The sequence below is a fragment of the Lissotriton helveticus genome, chromosome 9 (assembly GCF_964261635.1).
Source record: "Lissotriton helveticus chromosome 9, aLisHel1.1, whole genome shotgun sequence".
Taxonomy (NCBI): Eukaryota; Metazoa; Chordata; class Amphibia; order Caudata; family Salamandridae; genus Lissotriton; species Lissotriton helveticus.
The window spans coordinates 466,702,978-466,723,963 of NC_136070.1; the positions used below are offsets into that span (position 1 = coordinate 466,702,978).

The 20,986-nt window shown below is 40.1% G+C and overlaps 1 protein-coding gene across 1 annotated transcript in view; it reads left to right on the forward strand.

The window, feature by feature from the left end:
• The window catches only part of CLBA1 (clathrin binding box of aftiphilin containing 1), a 61,741-nt gene that overhangs the window by 38,521 nt on the left and 2,234 nt on the right, over window positions 1-20,986 (forward strand). Inside the window, exons 4-5 of the mRNA XM_078660290.1 lie at window positions 5,449-5,572; window positions 8,099-8,209. Of these exons, the coding sequence (XP_078516416.1) occupies window positions 5,449-5,572; window positions 8,099-8,209 (235 nt within the window). The remainder of the gene's footprint in view (window positions 1-5,448; window positions 5,573-8,098; window positions 8,210-20,986) is intronic.

A 20,986-nucleotide genomic window follows, 5' to 3' on the forward strand; every position in this document is an offset into this window, starting at 1 on the left:
TAGACTGTCAAAATATCGATTTTTTTAAATGTCTTAAAATTAAGTTAAAACTAATATAGTAATATATATATTTAATATAAACTTAGAAATAATTATTTTAAAAATTTAATTTTAATAAATAATTTCTATAATTAAAAAAATTATATCACCAAAAATAATACATATATATATATATATATATATATATATATATATATAAAAACATATTATTAAATAAACATATATAACATTTTTAGCGTAGCATAGAAAATGGTTAAAATTTATTGTAACAACTATAGTGAGTTCAACATTAGCAAAAGTGTTGGATAGCGTAGAGGTAAAATTTACTATTCCCACTCCAGTGGGTGCAACAGTAGGGAAAGCGCTGGATAGCGTAGGGGTTAAAATTACTATTCCCACTCCAGGGATGTATGACGTTACAACGCATACTTTTACAACACCTACCATTACATCAAAACTTTTACAACACAAAAACTTTTACAACTCATACATTTACAACGCATATACCTTTACAACGCATACCATTACAACATAAGAATTTGTAAGTATATAATATTATTTTTAATATAAATTAATTTTATTTAATTGTATTTAATTAATGTAATTTAAATGTAATTTTACTTTATTTTTACAAAGTACCCCTGTACCCCAAAAACCCTAAACTGACCCTGAACCCTAAAAAATACCCCTTTACCCAAAAACTGAAAACTGACCCTAAACCCTAAAAATACCCCTTTACCCAAAAACTGAAAACTGACCCTGAACCCTAAAAATACCCCTTTACCCCAGAAACTGAAAACTGACCCTGAACCCTAAAAATGCCCCTTTACCCAAAAACTGAAAACTGACCATGAACCCTAAATATACCCCTTTACCCCAAAAACTGAAAACTGACCCTGAACCCTAAAAATACCCCTTTACCCAAAAACTGAAAACTGACCCTGAACCCTACAAATACCCCTTTACCCAAAAACTGAAAACTGACCCTGAACCCTAAAAATACCCCTTTACCCCAGAAACTGAAAACTGACCCTGAACCCTAAAAATACCCCTTTACCTAAAAACTGAAAACTGACCCTGAACCCTAAATATACCCCTTTACCCCAGAAACTGAAAACTGACCCTGAACCCTAAAAATACCCCTTTACCCAAAAACTGAAAACTGACCCTGAACCCAAAATATACCCCTTTACCCAAAAACTGAAAACTGACCCAGAACCCTAAAAATACCCCTTTACCCAAAAACTGAAAACTGACCCTGAACCCTAAAAATACCCCTTTACCCAAAAACTGAAAACTGACCCTGAACCCTAAAAATACCCCTTTACCCCAGAAACTGAAAACTGACCCTGAACCCTAAAAATACCCCTTTACCCAAAAACTGAAAACTGACCATGAACTCTAAAAATACCCCTTTACCCAAAAACTGAAAACTGACCCTGAACCCTAAAAATACCCCTTTACCCAAAAACTGAAAACTGACCCTGAACCCTAAAAATACCCCTTTACCCAAAAACCCAAACATATAACATTTTAAAAATAATTATATACTTAGCAATACTTACGTTGTAATGGTATGCGTTGTAAAGGTATCTGCGTTGTAAAAACATGCTTTGTAAATGTATGCGTTGTAAAAGTTTTTGCGTTGTAAAAGTTTCGTTGTAATGGTAGTGCATAGTAAAAGTTGCGTTGTAAACGTTGCATACCCACTCCAGTGGTTGCAACAGTAGGGAAAGTGTTGTATAGCGTAGGGGTTAAAATTACTATTCCAACTTCAGAGAGTGCAATAATAGGGAAAGTAAATACTTCACAAATAGATATAAATAACATAAATAGTAATACCAATTACAAATAAATAAAATATTTTACTTGTGTATAAAAAATATTAAATATTTATTTATAAATACAAAATAAAATTATTTAATTATAAAAATTGCCTACTCATACTAATTAATTACCTATTAACAATAAATTAATTTACAATTTCAAAATTAATAAATTTATTTTAATTACCAATTATATTTTAATTAATTACCAATTAATAATTAATTAACAATTAATTCTAAATAAATATCAATAAATAAATTAACATATTTAATTAATTATAATTAAATTACTTCCCACCCTATTCCCCTATAAACCCACAACCCGCTACAGAAAATAAATTACTGAAATTAAAATATTTATCAATTAATCAATTATAATTAATTACCAATTATATTTTAATTAATTACAAATTAATAATTAATTAACAATTAATTCTAAATAAATATCAATAAATAAATTAACATATTTAATTAATTATAATTAAATTACTTCCCACCCTATTCCCCTATAAACCCACAACCCGCTACAGAAAATAAATTACTGAAATTAAAATATTTATCAATTAATCAATTATAATTAATTACCAATTATATTTTAATTAATTACCAATTAATAATTAATTAACAATTAATTCTAAATAAATATCAATAAATTAACATATTTAATTAATTATAATTAAATTACTTCCCACCCTATTCCCCTATAAACCCACAACCCGCTACAGACTTATATTACACAAAAAATAAAAATTATTATTAACTTACCTTAAATTCGATATTTTTGTTGGCTATATTATGTCTAGTCGATAGTATGTCCATTCTATATTTTTGATTCGATATTATGTCCATTCTATTCAATATTAATTTTCTCTAGTCGATATTTTTGTTGTCTATATTATGTCTAGTCGATATTATGTCCATTCTATATTTTTTACTCGATATTCTGTCCAGTCGAAATAAAAGACTCGATATTATGACTCTTTACCCTCAGGGCTCAAGTGGTTAAATGGGCTCATAGCATAATTTGACACAATCTTGTAAGGATTGACCCTTAGCCATTGAGAAGCAACATCTCTTGCCCTAACTCCAGTGAGACTTAAGGTTTGGCAGCCACATACCACTGAGTTGTGGTGGGTTTTGTGAAATTCCACTTTAACCTGAAGATGTCAGGGCAGTGGGGCCAAACGAGGTATGACCCACAAAAATTGGGACTTGTATTTGGTTACATTTTGGAACTACTGTATGGCTTTCAGCAGTGGTTAATTTGTAAACAATTAAGTGCCGGGGCTGACCTCTAGACACGTGTTTCTGGTTCTTTAACCATCATCAGTGGAGATTACAGGCTTCAAATTTGGGGTTTACTGACTAGGCTGCCAAACATCACATCAGGTCAGGTACCTCTCACTGACCCGCGGGTGCTTCTTCCACGAGCTCGTCAGCTCAATGACTCACTGAAGTGCTTTTAAACAGGAACAGCAGTGAAGCGGTGTGTTCCCACACAGAGTAAAAGTACTCATGTGAGTCATTGAGCTGACGAGCTCGTGGAAGAAGCACCCGAGCGCCAGTGAGAGGTACCTGACCTGATGTGATGTTTGGTAGCCCACTAAGCAAACCCTAACTTTGAAGCCTGTAATCTCTACTCATGACAGTTAAAGAACCATTAACACATGTCTAGAGATCAGCACCATCTGCTCCAACTCTAGCGAAACTCTCGTAAATATTCTAGCAAAGCAAGCAACATGAGACTGCATTTACCATAATGCCAGGGGCGAACCTTGCTGGGGGGGGGGGTGAAGCCGTGTGCTTCCTCCCTTGTTCTTGTTTGAAAGTACTCCAGTGAGTCATTGAGCTGACGTGCTTTTGGAAGAAGCACCCACGCGCCAGTGAGAGGTACCTGACCTGATGTGATGTTTGGCAGCCTACTCAGCAAACCCCAAATTTGAAGCCTGTAATCTCTACTGATGACGGTTAAAGAACCAGAAACACGTGTCTAGAGACATTCTAGCAAAGCAAGCAACATGAGACTGCATTTACCATAATGCCAGGGGCGAACCTTGCTGGGGGGTGAAGCGGTGTGCTCCCACCCCTGTTACTGCTTAAAACAAAGCCTACTTCTAACCAGGAAGTAGGGCCAGGACCTGGCCTAATGTCCTAGAGCTGCCGACTTTGAAGCTGGGGAACCAGGTTTGAGTCTTGGCATCGGCTCAACATCATGTGATTTAGGGCAAATTACATAATATCATTGTGCCTACTAAACATGAGTTTGTCCTTCACTTATGCTCCTTAAACTATAGCGCCGGTGCTCTTGATTAAGTGCTGTTGCTGAGGACCGGAAACAACCGGCTCAAATCAAGCACTGTGGTGTTATCACATATATCGCAATTAACCGGGCATATGAACGACCCTTAGGTCACCGCCATCTTCAATGAAGAATCTTTGTACCCATACATTTCTAAATATTGTGTATTAAATTGACACTGCTGTATTCTTCTGTATTAGGGATTCATTTCCACTGCTTCTCCAAAGTAAGCGGTTGTTGCTATATATGCATGTATGTATATAAATATATATAGTTATGCGAAGGCAGTGAAAATAAATGTATCCCAATAATTCATGTTACCTGGTGTTATTTAGAGCAACTGTACTAATAAATACAAATTGACATATTTATTACATCTGTCTGAAGTTCAAGTTCGAGTTTATTGGCAAAATACATCAAAACTGGCAAGAGAAAAATAATTTTTACTGCCTCATAGACTGCATGTAACAAGTACTTCACACAGGGAAACAACTCTTGTAGTCACGCTAACACATTAGCATTATTTCACCTTTCTGACCAAATGTAACCCCTTACATCCTGGTTTTATTTAAATACCTGTGTTTAGGAAATCTCTCCAGATGCCCTCCTACTGACCGAAAAGAGATTTACGCCAAGGGACACCAAATCTTGCTTGCGATCGCCAACTTACCGATGGTGAGCCACGAGCGAGAAAAACTCAGCCGCACAGCGGTTGGTGGAATTTGGCTAGCACTCTGCATTACGTGCAGAACGTGGAGTGGCCAAAACACTGCCAACTCCACAGCCAGAGCGGAATTTATCGCCCACCCTTAGTGTTGCATGCGGCAATAACTGGCAAATATATGTGGTTTTATGTTTTTGAGCCTTATCCATAATTGTTTCTAACCGTGTTTCTTTCAGTGAATTCCAAGTTTTTTTTTATGATGCACATTTTTCCCAACCCCCATTTCACACAGCCTTCTGATGTAAGTAATGTCTGCAGGCTCAATACTCGTTTTTTTTTTAAACAAGTCTAAATTGCTTATAGAAGGAAAGTGACTGTGTAACAGAGCAAATGTCCTCTTGCTCCTGCAAATCACTGTATGTCGATTGAAGTTTGCTGATAGTTTTGTGGAAGGGTATTTCCATGTTTGAAATGAGGGGGCACAAACATGCTTGTGACTCATTTTAGTGTTCAATCCAGCCTCCTTTATTTATTTGCAGCTAAACAGGTACTAATTGGTTAGTAAATCACATGATATGCCTTGGAATTTAAAAAATGTTTAGTCCGCTCAAAGGATTGAACTGCAGATTAACATGATTTTCCGCCTGTTTATTTTTCAGCAAGGATTGTTCAAACGTTTGGAGAATGGTTCATGATGCAAAGATTTCGCCAGGTTTGGAATACTCTTGCAGAGAGTCGCTCAACAACCTCCTTCAAGCTCTTGGAGTAGATTCCAGGGAAAAGGTATTTGCTTCTTTGCTGTATTGCACAATTGTCCTTTATCTTTCCATTGGTTACAATCTCTCTTTAGCTTTGCAACCGAGAAACTGTAAGTGTTTCATTAACTAGTTTACCTGAAACATTTTGAAGATACCGTCATGACAATTGTAATAAGCCCTTTCAAAGTAAATTCAAAACTTGTGAAGATTGCAGTTAGGGCGACCAACCGTCCGTAAATTTCATGGACTGCCCGTTATTTGGGACTCTTGTCTGTTGTCCATGAGGAATTCTTTCATGGACGCCTTTTGTCTGTAATTTCGGCCATTAGAGCGAGATGTCCCCCTGCAGGCAACCTGAGAGTTCTTTAACTCTCACAGCAGGAGCCAGCTCGCCTACCTGCTGTGTTCTTAAGGGCCTGCAGCAGCCCCACCCTGAATCGGTGCAACCAAATCTCTCCCCTCACAGCAAGGTCAGAATGGGACCAATCACCATAAAGAATGTCTTTTTTAAGTCTCATTGTCCCTTAATTATATGTTCTTTAGGTAGTATGGTGCCACATTTCAAATAATATTGTAGACAGTGCATCTTACGGCAAATTGGGACAGCAGAAATGGGGAAAATTGTATATAATTTTTAAAGTGACCTTTATATGAATATGCAGGTTTTTCTACCTATGATTTAACACGTTTGGCCTATATCATTGGTAAATACAAAGGAATAGCAGACAATTTGATATTAGGCAGGAGGGATCTCCTCCAATACATTTTTAGTAAACATGGTGATAAATAGTGCATTTGAAAGTACACCCGACTTCTAATTAATTGCCTAAACTTGATAGGGTTTAACAAGACAATTTTACAGAGGGTTTGGAGGGCTAGGGGTTCACTTCCTGCTAGAAATAAGGTAAACATGTAATGAATAGTCCATTTTATTGAATGAATTAATGACCTTCTGTCCTTAATTTTTGTCCGGAATTTTGAATTTTTGTCCTGAATTTTTACACTCACCGCCCTGAATTTGCATCTAGGCCAGTTGGTCACCTTAATTGCAGTCTCACTTTGAGGAGAATGCAAGCTGCACGGCCATCTGGTCATCCAGCCAGACTGGACTGGAAAGTTGCTAAAGTAATAGGAAGTGACTACTGTTATAAGCCTTTGCTTAGCAAAAAAAAAATGTTGTAGCCCAGTCTATCCGACATTATTTGATTTTAATTAAAACTGCAAAGTAACCTGTTTCCATGCCCACTGCAAACAGAAGCGGTGGAAAACATGTTACCCTACATTTGTTTTCTTGGGGTAAAATAAGAGACTAGGGCATAAATCTGTTTTACATGGGTAGCAGTGCTGCTGCATATCACATTGAGCTAATCCCAATAAATGTTATTTCACAAGTTTAAAACTATACCACGTATCATTGTTTTTCTTGGATCTGAAACATGTTCTTGGGAGGATTTTGTTTGGGCGATTGCAATGACTCTGCAGGTCATTTATTCTTAATGTGATTAGCCTCATTTCGTTAGTTATTATATCAGTTTTTAAAAGTGGAATGTTCATAATTGCATGACTGCAAGTGGTCAGAAAGGCAACCTGGAATAATAAACCAAAAAGCATATTTCGAAATTACATGGGTGTGCTGACAATCTTCAAGTAAGAGCGTTTATGTTATTAGAACCGATCAAAACCCCCCAATGTCTATCATTCTGCAAGTAGTTACAAACTAATGAGAACATTTACAGTGAATCACCTATTTCTGATTTACCCTGTCCATCTCTCTTTTCTCTCCGAAATAAGGGGCCCATTATGATCGCGGACGGACTTGAGTCCGTCCGCGACCATAGAGGAGGAGGGAACCTCCGCATGGCCTGCTGAGTTCCCTCCTGTCCAATTAGGATGTGACCGCCACCCTGGCGGTCACATCCTCTATTTTTACCATTGCGGCGGGTGCGGCTTCAAGCTGCACCCGCCGCAATGGAAAAATGCATACATTGCATTTGTATGCAGAAAGCGGCAGGCACCGTGCGGTGCCTGCCGATTCCTGCATACAAATGCAGGGGGTTACCATAGGTACCCCCCATGTGCACCCCCCACGCCCCCTTCACCCAGGGGGCCCGCAACGGGCCCCCGCAGTGAAGTTCCACATGCTTTTCCACGGCGGAAAACCCTCAGCGGAAAAGCATTTGGTAAAGCCCATCCTAATATGGCTGGCGGTGTCTGAGAGACACCGCCACCATATTAGAGCTTTTCCGCCGCAGTTGTAAGCCAACCGCGGCGGAAAAGCTGCGGACGGAAACCAGGACCCACCAGCCATCCTAATGTGGCGGTGGGTCTTTGGTGTTGGTGAGTCTGCTGCAGTTTTTCCGCATCCTCCGGGCCGGCGGTGGCTTCCGCCGGCCCGGAGGATGCGGAAAAACCGCAATCGTAATAGACCCCTATGTCTTACAAAAGTTACTTGCTTAAAAAGAGTGCCCTCATATGACCCTGAGGTAATGCAATGTGACAATTATAAAGGTGTATCTGAAAGTGTTGTGATAATATTTTGTCTTTTGTTTAGGATGCTACGGCGGAGCTGGATCCAATTACTGAGAGTAGCAACATAATCAAAGACCTAGTGCCTCCTCCCAAGCTCAAAGCAGATGCCTCTAAAACTCTAATTCAGACCAAGGTAAATACTGTCTTGATAGGAGATGTACTCTTGTTCTTTGTCTTTATGAAGATTGTATACAAATAACACTCAATTCACAAAGACAAAACATACATTTATGTTTGCTCATTCATTTGGATTAAATTCACATTGTTTTCTTAGAATTTTCATAACATCTATCACCAAGATATCCACATGTACAATATTGCCAAGATAGATTTGAAACAGTAAATTTACATTCCCCAATGTATGCTTTTCCTGGCGAGATTGTGCAAATCAATATCATAAAGTCTATATTGTTGCAGAGTCTGCATTATTGTGATCGATATTTTGAGATGCATCCCTCCTGGGAAGTAGCAGCAGTTACATCATTCCAGAAATACTTGTGAATAAATGTAGAAGGTTTACATTTATAAATGCAGAAATTCCTGATATTAAAAAAAAATCCTCAACAGGGAAGATATTTTTCCTTCTGCATTCTCATTAATTTTGGCTGATGTTCCCGCCACATTTCCTCCTAAGGTACAAATGTATTCCCACCTTTAACAGGAGTAATTTTCTGACCACAACCGGCTTGGGAATGTGGCTTCCAAAAGTGTATAAATACCCACCAGTTTGAAGGTGTTCATTTTTGTCCATAAATGGCCACTCCCCACTCCTGTGAGGATACTTCTTCATTCATAAAATTACACTATACTAGCGTATTTTTATTTGTAAGTAAATCAATTTGCCAGTGCAAATTCCGGTTTTGTGAACAACAAACATGAATTTACACTTGTAAACTAAGACATTTTCCCGCTAAAGTTTACATAAGGTGCCCATGTTTATTTTATGATTCTCATGGCCACTGTTTATTCAACGTCTCATTAATTAATGCCACCTTTTTGTTTAACCCCTTAAGTGCTGCGCACGTTCAGCGGCCGACGGCACCACTACCTCCGTAGTGCTGCCGTTGAACGTTCGAACTGTACCTGCGCAATGGAACGTCCAGCACTGGAGCTGGACGTTCCATAGCAGCTATGAGGTTAAAGCAGCAAATGTGATTGAGTCAATTTATATACACCATGTATTAATCTGAGGACCATCACAGAGTGGGGCATGCAAGGGGGGAATTTAACTGAGAAAATGTGTAACTTTGGGGCTGGATGGACAAGTTGATATTTGAAAATATAGTAGTGAATGCATTTTATATTTGAAACGTGTTTCTGTCACCAAGAGTTGTGCACTTACTGATAGCCTGACAGGTTGGGGGGAACAGATTATTTCCTCATTTTAGGATCAATTAGTTCCTCAATGGAATTCTCGGTATGAATTTTTAAATATTTATGTAGGCGTTAACTGCCTCATATGGCTTGGAGTGCTTCCTGTTTTAATAGAGCTTCACTGTTCAAAAGCTCAAACCTCATTTCTTACGGATACCATGCTAAAGCTTCTTGGGTATTTCCTTCTTCCCACAGACTTCTCATACACAGAAATATCACCATGCGCCATACTGATTCCATAAAGATTTCAGTTCGACTGCCTGGGTACCAGATTGTTCTAAAGCAAATCTGAGAACAGCCGCAAGGATCAGGACTGCACAAATTGACTCCATGGCTCTTTAAAGGTTCACTTGCACCATGAAGTCAGTTTCTATGTAGTCACAAACCCAGTGGAACCAGATTTACACCTTTTTATTTCTCTGTAGGCACTCTTTATGATTCCCTTTTTGAATGTGTGGTTACAATGTGATAGACTGCATTTAAAATCTGTTGGGATTACAAACACCAGAGTTGGTGTCAGGTGCGTATCACCTGCATAGGTGGTGTTTGAGCTGAAAAACACCCTGGGGTGTCAAAACAACCATAACTATGTCACTAAGGGAAAGTAGGTCAGCGTGTTTTTGGACTTGCCTAGGCCTTGCACGGCCGTTTACGCCTGCAGATCCGACTGAAGCACCCACATTGGAATCAGACTCCACATGACTGAAACATTTGAATGGAGGCAATTTAAGTTAGGTCAGTACAATAAGAGGAACTGGTTTGATTTAAAGTTCTCTTAAAATTCAATTTGGCATTCTTGTTAGGATTTAAATGCACACAAATATCAGAGGTTCCCCAGGTGCCACTTCCTTATTCCTCATCTTGTGAGAGGTTCATGCCATCCATGGAAGCATGAAGATTACTTACCTCCTCCAGCACTTCCTAATTTGAGGACTTTTTGCCTACACTTTGCAGCTATTTATCCTCCTTCTGCAATTCCGTCCGTCCACATCTGCAAGAGGTCTGCCCCCTACTGTACAAACTGTTTTCGGCAACAGTCTCCAGTCCCTAATTTCCGTGAACACATACCAACATCCTCTGCACCTGCAGGTGGTAACCCACTCAAACTTCATGGTCACAAACTGTAAAGCACAGAGGTCCATATTCATCAAGGTTGCCATAAAGTCACTTACATTTTGGACCACAAAACTGAATGTGTTATTTTGTCCATTTCTGCCCATTACACTAGAGAGTGGGTCAGAGGCATAGCTTCCATTAGCACAGCAGGTACAGAGGCCCACTCAATTGGGATTATTGCTGTATTTCACAGTTCAAAATGTCGCTTGTGTATCCATTACCTTCCTTGCACTATGGCCAATGGCACATTGGCTACACCACTGCATGGATGAGTGGTGAGGTAGCAGTGCTCCCCTGCTGCATGGGCTCGCTGATCTCTTGCATAGTGAATGGGAAATGGCCATTTCAATTTAATGAGGCCCCCAACGTCTACTTTCACAGTGATAATGGCTGCAGGAAAATTACCCTTTTTGCGTGGTCACCACCATTGTTTGCTGGATTTTGTTTTTGTTTTTGTTTTTGCACACTGGTCTCCTCAGTGCATGTGCTATGACCCCTTGAACATGTCGAAATTGACAACACTCCTGATTGAAACATTTAACTTATCTTTGAGTCCCTAGTGTACCTTGGGCCTGTAAGTTGAATGCCATTGGTGGACTGCAGCACATACTGGCCAACCACAACAGTGGCAATACAGAGAAGTTCTCCAGGCCTGCCCTTGCAACTTGCCAAAATACAACTTTTGCGAGGCCTAATTCCTTTTTTGCCAATAATTAATAAGTCACCCCTAAGGTAGCTCTAAATGCCCATAGGGCAGGTTGGATAGTATTTAAAAAGATGAGTCATGAATAGTCTATGTTTTACATGTCCTGGCAGCGGAAAAGCTCCAAAGTTGTTTTTCATTGAGGTGAGTCTCACACTCACATTGGAAAATATTGGGTTCAATTATAACACCTTATAATGCTTAACTTCAGTTTTGGAGCAGCTAGAAAAATTATATAAGGAATCAATTTAATAGTAATTTCAAAATCAACTCAATGGTGAAGTCGGAAATTATATTACTATTTGAAAATTACATTTTAGAAAGTATTAATTAATCTGCCTGATCCAAATGTGCCTTTCCGCCAGTGTTCGTCATCACTCAGGAGCTGAATGGCTCCTTGATTAGGTGTGAAGTGGTTCCCAGAGCTGAAACAAAGTTAGAGGAATTGGCCTTTCCCTGGGGTGGTCATCTGGGCAGTGCCCAGAAACTTAATTGACCTGTCACTGACAGGGGTAGCTCATCCATTGTCTTCTTAGCCAACTGGTCTCCAAACATAGTGGGAGGGGGAGCTACCACAGAACTGGTTTGGAGTGACCACAATGCCAGGTTTGACTATTATTTTAGCCACACCTCTGGGTGGTGCATAGGGAGCACTGCACAGGAGAAGAAATGTTTCTGCTATGTAGGTTTTTGGTAGAGAGGGGCACTGAGGAATAGTGTACAGTGAAACATACAGGAAGTGCTGCAAAAGTGGGTATGGTCACCCCTAGGAACACCAGCTTTTGGCTAGGTGCTCCAGACCTTTGAACACAAAACCAAGATCTGGTGGGCCTACCACAAAGCTAGTGTTGAGTTAGTGGCATTGAAATGCCTTGTCCCATCGTGATCCTTAGAAGGTCTCCAATATGCCCAGAAATGGTGGCAGATAGCCTGGACTTAATGACTTCTACTAGCTGAAAGTTGGCAACCATGCTGCAGACCACCACGATAAGGATGCCACCCATAGTGGGTGAGTCAGAATTGATGACACCACCCTTCACTGTCCAAGTGTGGGCCTGCTTTAGAGTTGCCTCTCAGCCAGGCAGAAAACCCACGTTTCCCTGACAGAATTTCAAGACAGGGTTCCCCTTTGTAACTAACTCTTGTTAATCGAGTTTCATCTACTATAACGCTAAAACTAGCGAGATCGAGGAAGTGACCCCGTGTAAACAAAATGTAATCAAGGTGGGTGCACTGCCCAGAGAGTATCCAGTTCTCGCTGTGTAGGTCGACCTACATGGAACCCTAGTTCTTGAATGTAACACTATCCAAGGATCCCTAACTGAGGTACAGAAGGTTACACCTTTTGAGATCCGAAGAGTCCTGAGGAATGCCGGTGTGACCCAACATCTCGGGCACGTAACTAATGGCAGAAACATGTCAACAAATTGGCAGTAAGGAGGGGTGAAGGAACTCTTAATCTTCTCCTATTACCAGCATCCTTCATGTTGTTATACCTAGCAGGGGAGCCCAGGAATAAACGGTCGAAAGGGTACACCTCTGAGCTAGTTTTAACTTCACTGCAATTTTCTTTCTTTGATCCCAAACTTAATGTTTGTTTTGTCTTCCCCTCCCTTTGCTCCACCCCAGACGTTGGTCTGCGCAGGGGCGTACTGAAGCAAGCCCCATGATGAAGTATGTCACTATTTTGTGAGTGAGAGCAGTAATCTTTCACAAAGCACGTGCCATCCTTTGGAATACACCTTCGCTACTTCTCATTGTGTGTGAAACGTGTGTGGAAGGGGAGGCTGGAGTAGTGGAATTTTGCCTCTCCCCCCTTCTGAGTGTGCGTGATCAGAAACTCAAGCCACACACAATTTCAGGGGATCAATAGAAAGAGAGACAGGAAGGCCCCTAGCTGAAGCTCCCATGTCCCTATTTCATTTCACCAGCTGCTGCTGCCTGCCATTTTAGAAGAGAGTAATACACCTAGGGTACAGCTGAAAAGGGTTATCCATACCCTCCCCAATGAGAAATAAGATCCATAGGTTTCCTCGGGACATGAAAGTGAGCCACAAGGCCTTGTATGAGTGATGATAGATATAGGTGTTGCCTTCATGACTGTAATATATTCATTATTTGGCCAAGCTTTCCTGATGACCCATGTTTATGTTTAAGTTTGAGTCATTTTTAGAGCGCGCAAATACCCGGGGGTGTCTCGGCGCTTGAGTACAGAACCATTACTGAGGAGAAAGTTATGCTGGGAAGAGCCATGTTTTTAATTTTTTCCTGAAACTGAGGAGGGTCGGGGCAGTTTTGATGTGGAGGGGCAGTGTGTTCCAGAGTTTGGACGATGCGATAGTGAAACACCTGTCACCCCAGTTGACCTTCTTTGTTCGAGGTACTTTTAGCAGAAGTTTAGAGGAGGAGCGGAGTGTTCTTGAGTACTCGAGCGGGCAGAACGCTGCTCTAAGGAACTGTGGGCCCACGTTGTTAACTGCCTTATAAGTGATACACAGGGCCTTGAATACTGTTCGGCTCCTAATCGGTAGCCAGTGAAGTTGGCGGATGTGAGAAGAAATGGGAGTGAATTTGGGGACGTTTAAAAGGACTCTGGCCGCAGCGTTCTGAACTAGTTGGAGTTGGTTAATGATTTTTTTCTGGGCATTCTGGAGAAGGGCATTGCAGTAGTTTTGGAGAAAACCAAGGTACTAACCAAGGTTCTACCGGCTGATGATGGGAGGTAAGGGAGCAGTTTTTTGATTCTTTTTAGGATGTAGAAAGAAGAAAAGACCACTGAATTGACATGGTGATGAAATGTCAATTTGTCATCAAAAATGACTCCCAAGTTGCGGACCTTGATGACCGGTTGCGGGGGTTCTCCTAACTCTGATGGCCGCCAATGAGGGGACCAGATGGGGTCCAGCTTCCCGAATGTCATCACCTCTGTTTTGTCAGAGTTTAGTTTGAGACAATTGGATGACATCCAGGAGCTGATAGCCCTCATTGCAGATTGGAAGTTTGCTGCCACTGATGTACCGTTACTATGTACAGAGAGCACAAGTTGGGTATCATCAGCGTAGGTTGTCAGGGCAATTCCGTGGGATTTTATTACTCTCGCTAAGTCCGAAACATAAATGTTAAATAGTGTCGGACTTACATGGAATGTGCATTGTATAGAATGTAATCACTGTGGTCTGTAGCCAGACGGTAAGCCCGCTCCTGGGCCAGTTAGTACGATATACTCACGTAATGTCAGGAGTGGGGTATCCTAGAATAGGTACATAAGTGCAACATACATAAAACAATCCAGTCTTAAAAGAATATTTATTTCTCCCTGTGAACATTTCATACTCATTGCATTCAAACTCAGAGTGTCAAAATTGTATCAGCTTTATCGAGTAAAAACATTGCACACTGGCTTCTTACCATCCCCCTGGCTGTAAACCTATGACTCAATCACTCTGAAAAGGTTACACTGGGCCTATTGCTGCAGTTTAAAAAAAATATATTTTGTTTATTGAATTTTCCAAAAGCTATACCCAACAAGACTAAACAAAGATGGAGGGAAAAAAACAAAAAAGGGGGGCGGAAAGGCAAGAGTGCCGTAACATTGCATTACAGATCGTCATTACTCATTCCTTCCAGAAGCAAATAGGTAGGAAACAAATATACAGACCATATATAATTCCAACTCCAATGGCACAGCACATGATACTTGTACATATCCGGAGAAGTTGTGACAAGCAATATGAATATCATGGCAAGCTGTATAACAGCTGCAAACAGGTCCCCAATTGTAGTCATAGGAATAGGTGTGGATCACGTCAATAAATAGACTATGATGAATTACAGTATTTGATCTTATGGTGCATAGTTAAGGAGTAATGATTTTATTGGAGACCATATATCTCTTGGCCTAGCGAAGGCAAGAGCACATCCGCATAGAGTAAAAGCTGGGCATTGCAATAGGTGAATGATTCCAACCATTGTCTTATACTTTGAGGACCTGCCCCGTACCCCACTTGCAGGCCACCAGGCGCTCTACCAGCATCAGAAGCAGAGCTGCAAATGTCTTGCCTCGTGAAGGAATATCTTCCACCCATACAAGGATAGTGATTAGGGTAGTTGTGACTTGTGAGTGAACTGTGCAAATTTCCCTGTGGGTTTCACTTGCTCTGGTGGTCAGTGGGACGTTTGCCAAGGCTCACAAACAAATATATAGATGTATCAGAGGACAGGACGATTTATTGCTCTATCTCGATCATTGACATATTTGGGGTAAGTGCGTTTCAAGTGTTTTCAGGTGTCCTTCACATGGTGTCAGCAAGTAGGGAGACAGATGTTACAGGGATGCTCCTTTGCATGCTGGAATGCGTCTTCGTGCTCATTAGTGGTGGTAGGATATTAAAAACCAAGCAGCTTTGATGTACAGAAAACCAGCAGTAGTAGCTGATGATGCAGGGTACTCTTCCTGAAATTGTAGAGCAGGGTGCTCTAGTCTTTTCTATAATTAAATCTACTTCAGACTGATGAAAACAGTCCTGAGCTACTAATGACTTTGATCACTGTTGCAGTTGTGACCACATCATATACAACCATAATAATGACCAGCCAGATGTATGTCACAATATTAAATGAAAAACATACCATCTGCCAAACGTCTATACCCAGAATACTAAAAATCATCTCCTCAAACTAATCTTTTAATTTAGTTTACAGATCTCTATTGTTAGAGGAGAAACATCTTTGTTTTATTGTATTGGGGCCTTATGTGGCAAAGGGTTTTACGCATTCTAGGCCAGATTTACTAAATCCTCTTGCAACGCAGCGTAGCAGCCAAAAAAGCTGCACTGCGTTGCATGAGAAAAAGAGAGCAGGAGAGCGCCATATCTACAGAGGTATGGATCTCTCCTCCCCTCAGCCTAGTGCCGGTGCAGAATTTTTCTGCCGAGTGCCATGCACACACATTTGTGCCACAGTGCAAGGGTGGTATGCGGGAGTCTAGCATAGGTTTTGTACTGAAAGGGTTTCCTTCCAGTACAAAATACTATTCCTAGACAACTTTTAAAAAGGTTCCTAGTACTGTGTAGGCACACATGCAAAGTAAAAAAAGCAAGGAGAAATGGAAACATTTCTACTTTTAGTGTCAGCTTTCAAGTGGTGTTAATTTTTGACTCAAACCCCTGTCTCAAATTTTTGGTAGATAGGGTTTTGAATCAAAATGCATGGGTGGTTGCATGAGAACGCCCATGTGCCACCCATGTAATGCCCCCTTAATGCTAGAAAATGCAAAGCAGGGTCTTAAGCTACTTTGCGTTGCTTTTAGGAAACTTCCCAGCGCATAACAAGTTTTGCACTGGAAAGAAAATAACAACAAAAAAAAAGTTGGTGGTTGCTTACGTCACTTTTGTGACTCACACACATCGCATATTATTGGTAAATCAGGCCCTCTTTGTCTATGGAGAAATGCATTGATACATCGGGCCTAGATTTTGATTTGTCAATAAACGGATAATGACGCCTGGCTTTTATCTGTGAAAAATCTGGATTGTATTAGATAGAAGTGAGACTGTGTCCTTAAAGTGATGGTTGTGGTACAATTACACTGTTATGGAAAAGGAGAATACAGTATAATCCTGAAAAAAGCAGGTCAGTGGCTACTCCAATTTGAAGGTAAACCGTCAATTAATTATTATTATTGTTTTTAAATAGTGATATTACGAAAGCTTATGGAGGCCATTTTCTAGTGTTGAATCCACAATTAAGCATAAATAACATCTTGAAATTATTATTTTCAGATCATGCGCTCCAACATTTTGCAAGCCAGTATTTCCCATCAGTGATGACCCTCAACATATTGAACATGTGTACCACTGAGTGTGTATTTGCCCAGCACCTGGTGGGGTCACATTGAAAACCTTTTTTAAGGCTAACTGTTTGCCTGTTTAAAATGTAGTTACTTAGGATGTGGCTGGGCTGCTCAAAAATATAATGATCTACCAGGTAACCGCTACTTCTCAATATGTGGTAAACCAAAGAATAGACACAAACATCAAGTCTCAGAGTGGCTGCAGCAAAGCTTTCAGGATAAAGGCATGGAATAACTCCTGAGTGAGCAAGCTGTCGAACATGCATAGTCATTCACTCTTCCATCTATACATTTCTCTCAATTTTCTTAAGGACCTGCTCCAGAGATCTGTCTGTAACACATGCTGAGAGAGATGAAATGCTGTACTAGTCTGCCCTGCTAGATCATCATCAATTGAGAGCACCTTGTGCTGTATCATGATGGGATGTGCTTGTGCAGTGCAGAGCCGAGCTTCTGTGTATGTGCCGGCAAGGCATAAAGTGAATTCATTTAACCCAATAAAAGTTAATGCTTTTATACATACACAGAAAGAAGCAAACATTGCTCACTGTTTCTGAACTGTACTAGCTATAGTGAAACAATCTAAAATGCATTTTTCTAATTTAATAGTTCATGCCTCAGCTATAAATAAAGGGGCAGTGAGCAACACTTGCAGCAGGATAAGGGGTCCGGGCTGAGCAAAGAGCTGTTCTCCTCAGCCTCCACAGCACTGCTTTTCCAGAAAGGTTGCAATACAGTTGAGGTCACAAGAGATGTATGGGTCCTTCGCTGCCACAGTACCAGTGCCATATTGGCAGTAGTTGCGGTGCAGGATATGCTTAGGTGTTGGGTGCCTGGTTTGCAGTCTCAAAGCCTCTGCACGCCTCCCGCGTGCTCCCAGTCAGCTGCAAGCATGACTGGTCAGTGAAGGCATGCCCTGTTTCCTAGTGCAGGCTATGACTACGGTGACCAATATTTGATGTAAAATACCTACGGAAAGACTTCTGGCCCCAAAGGCCAATATTTGAAAGTGAAGCTTGTTTACAGAAATGAGAAGCAGTACCCAATTAATAACCCTCTTGTTTTTTTAATGAATCTTTTTAAACCCTCTAGTTTTTAATGTTGTGGTAGGGACACACCAGTACAAATATTTTTAGATCACCCACATACTATTATAATATAGGTCTATGTGTTTAACAAAGGGAGAACGTAAATGTTGGCATGTGGTACCCCAACTTGGGAACCTAGAACAAGGAGTCTGTACAACCAACAAAGACTAGTACGCTTGGATGCTTTCTGTGCTAGAGATGGAATTCACTGTTGAGGCATATCATATGAGTACATGAATGTATGATAATTGCATTAGAGGATGGCTACTTCTTGTCTCAGGATTTTTGTACTTCTTGTATGTTTACATCTGTTTGCATAAAGAGTACAACCATCGTTTAATACCTAACACTCCCTGTTTAGCACGGCAGCAACATTTGATTGTTTATTTATCTCACAAGGCAAGTTATGTCTGTGTGTATTACCCATTGGAAGTCGTAACTCGGCAATTAGGATAACGTTTCAATAGGAAATGCCTTTTTTGATTTGCTAATAACTGTGGTACTGTTTGATGAATAGTCACAAAACTTTCAGAACAGGTACTCTTTTTGGATTCGTTACTTCATGGAAAGTTTTGGGGTGATCCATCAAGTGGGGGCTGAAAAGACACAAAATCCCCATACATTTTCTATACTTTACAGCAAAAATGACTAAACGGAATTACAGCAAATTTGGCAGGCAGCTAGATTTTGATCCAGAAAGCATGCTTTGTGTGATTTAGTATAATTCAGATCAGTATTTTATGGGAAATGAAGGTTAAAAAATATTTGTAATAGCTATAACTTACACCCTCCCGTGCACTAATTGCTTCAAATATTACATCTCTCAAGACATGTGCTATTACATAATTAGTAAAATCACTGCAACTTATGAAATTACTTCATTGATGACAACACTGTGCATGGCAGGGGCTAAAGTTATAGTTACTTTGCTGCAAGAGTTACAGTTACTTGAGACAACTAGAACTGGTGAATTTGAATGTTTTTTAGTTTAAAACACTATGTTTTATCTGATATTTCACCTAACTATAACGTCCCTTTAACCTTTGTTTTTTTCAGTATCAGTGTGTGTGTGTGTATATATATATATATACAGCTCCAAAATCCTTTGTTATCAAAAGCAGGAAAACAGCACTCCCGGGACTTCGTTACAGCAGCAAATTTATTTCGGCACAAACAGACGCGTTTCGGAAAAGGTTTTTCCTTCGTCAGTGTTTACATTTCAATATACCGTCATCACTTTTAAAGGAACCATATTTGAATCTTTAACATAGAAAGAGGGTTTTCACGTGTCTAAACTTTTCGACTAGCGCCATTTTGAAAAGGAGATATCCTGTGTTAACAGAAATCGTTTCTTATACATGGATGCATTATTGATAAATATCGACATCATTTAAAAAGAAGAGATATCTCATTTCTTCAAATTATTGTACACAAATGCATTGAAGGTGCAAAAATTAAAGACCCAAAAATTTCATACTTTCTGAAAAGCATAATGCTAATTATCTTGCCGTGGATCGGCTTGCGCAACCGTATAAATAATCGGTTGCAGATATGGTACACTCTGTTCTATGTTCATTAAGCCTCATATAGGCCTATAGTGGTTGGTTCCCATCAAACATAAAGGGGCTGCTTTGACATCAAATATCTGAACAGTTTCCATCATCAATTAATTCTCATTCACAATCCTATTTGCCAAGGTGTACTGATAATTCCTCCCCACTATTCAATCCATTCGGGGACTTGGTGCCAAGGTCTATGATATAGCGGGATTCTAATCTTCTTAATTTCAAAACTCGATCCCCTCCTCTTATATGAGGCAACACATAACCAATGCAAAAATAGCGTAACAGATCCCTGTCGCTATTGTGTTTAACAGAAAAGTGGCGCGCCACTGGGTAGCTAAAATCTTTTTTTGTGATTGCGCGCATATGTTCCAATATTCTCAGTTTGACCATGTTAATCGTGCTCCCTATGTATTTTAACCCACAGGGGCACGTGAGGCAATATACCATATGCGTGGTTTGGCAAGTCATGAACTTGTTGATCCTTTTGTCCCTTTTTAAGCCCTGGGTTTTATACGATAGGGTTCTTTGGCTAAAGGCGCAGGCCTTACATCTTCCACATGGAAAAAAGCCTTTCATATCCCTCAGTGTTCCCTGTCTTTGGGGCACATTTTCTAGATGGCTGTGTACCAGACTGTCCTTTAAAGAGCGTGCCTTCCTGAAAGTGATCAGTGGCCCCGCTGGTACATCCTTTGCAATGATGTTATCAGTCTTGAGTATATGCCAATTTTTCTTCATGATACTTCTGAGTTTATTGGAGTCACTTGAATAGGTGGTGATCATTCTAAACTTCCCTGTCTCATCATTTTGATGGAGTTTACTTAATAGATCTTTCCTTGGGAGGGTTCTAACTCTTTTAAGAGTATTTTCAAGAAGATTCGCATCATATCCCCTGGTTAAGAATCTTTCTATGCTCCCACTTACTTCTACTTCGAAGTCACATTCCCTAGAACAGTTTCTCTTTAATCTTAAAAATTCGCCATAGGGAATGCTATTCTTAAGTTTCTTGGGATGCGCACTGGTGGCGTGAAGTGTGCTATTCCTGACAGTGGGATTTCTGAAGAGCGAGGTGGTGATTCTACCCTCTAGAATCTCCACTCTTAAATCTAAATAGTTCACTTCAACCAAGCTGATCTCCCCTGAAAAGTGGAGATTGGCTTCATTCCTGTTCAACACTTTTATGTGTTCTGCTGCTTCACTTTCAGGGCCATTCCAC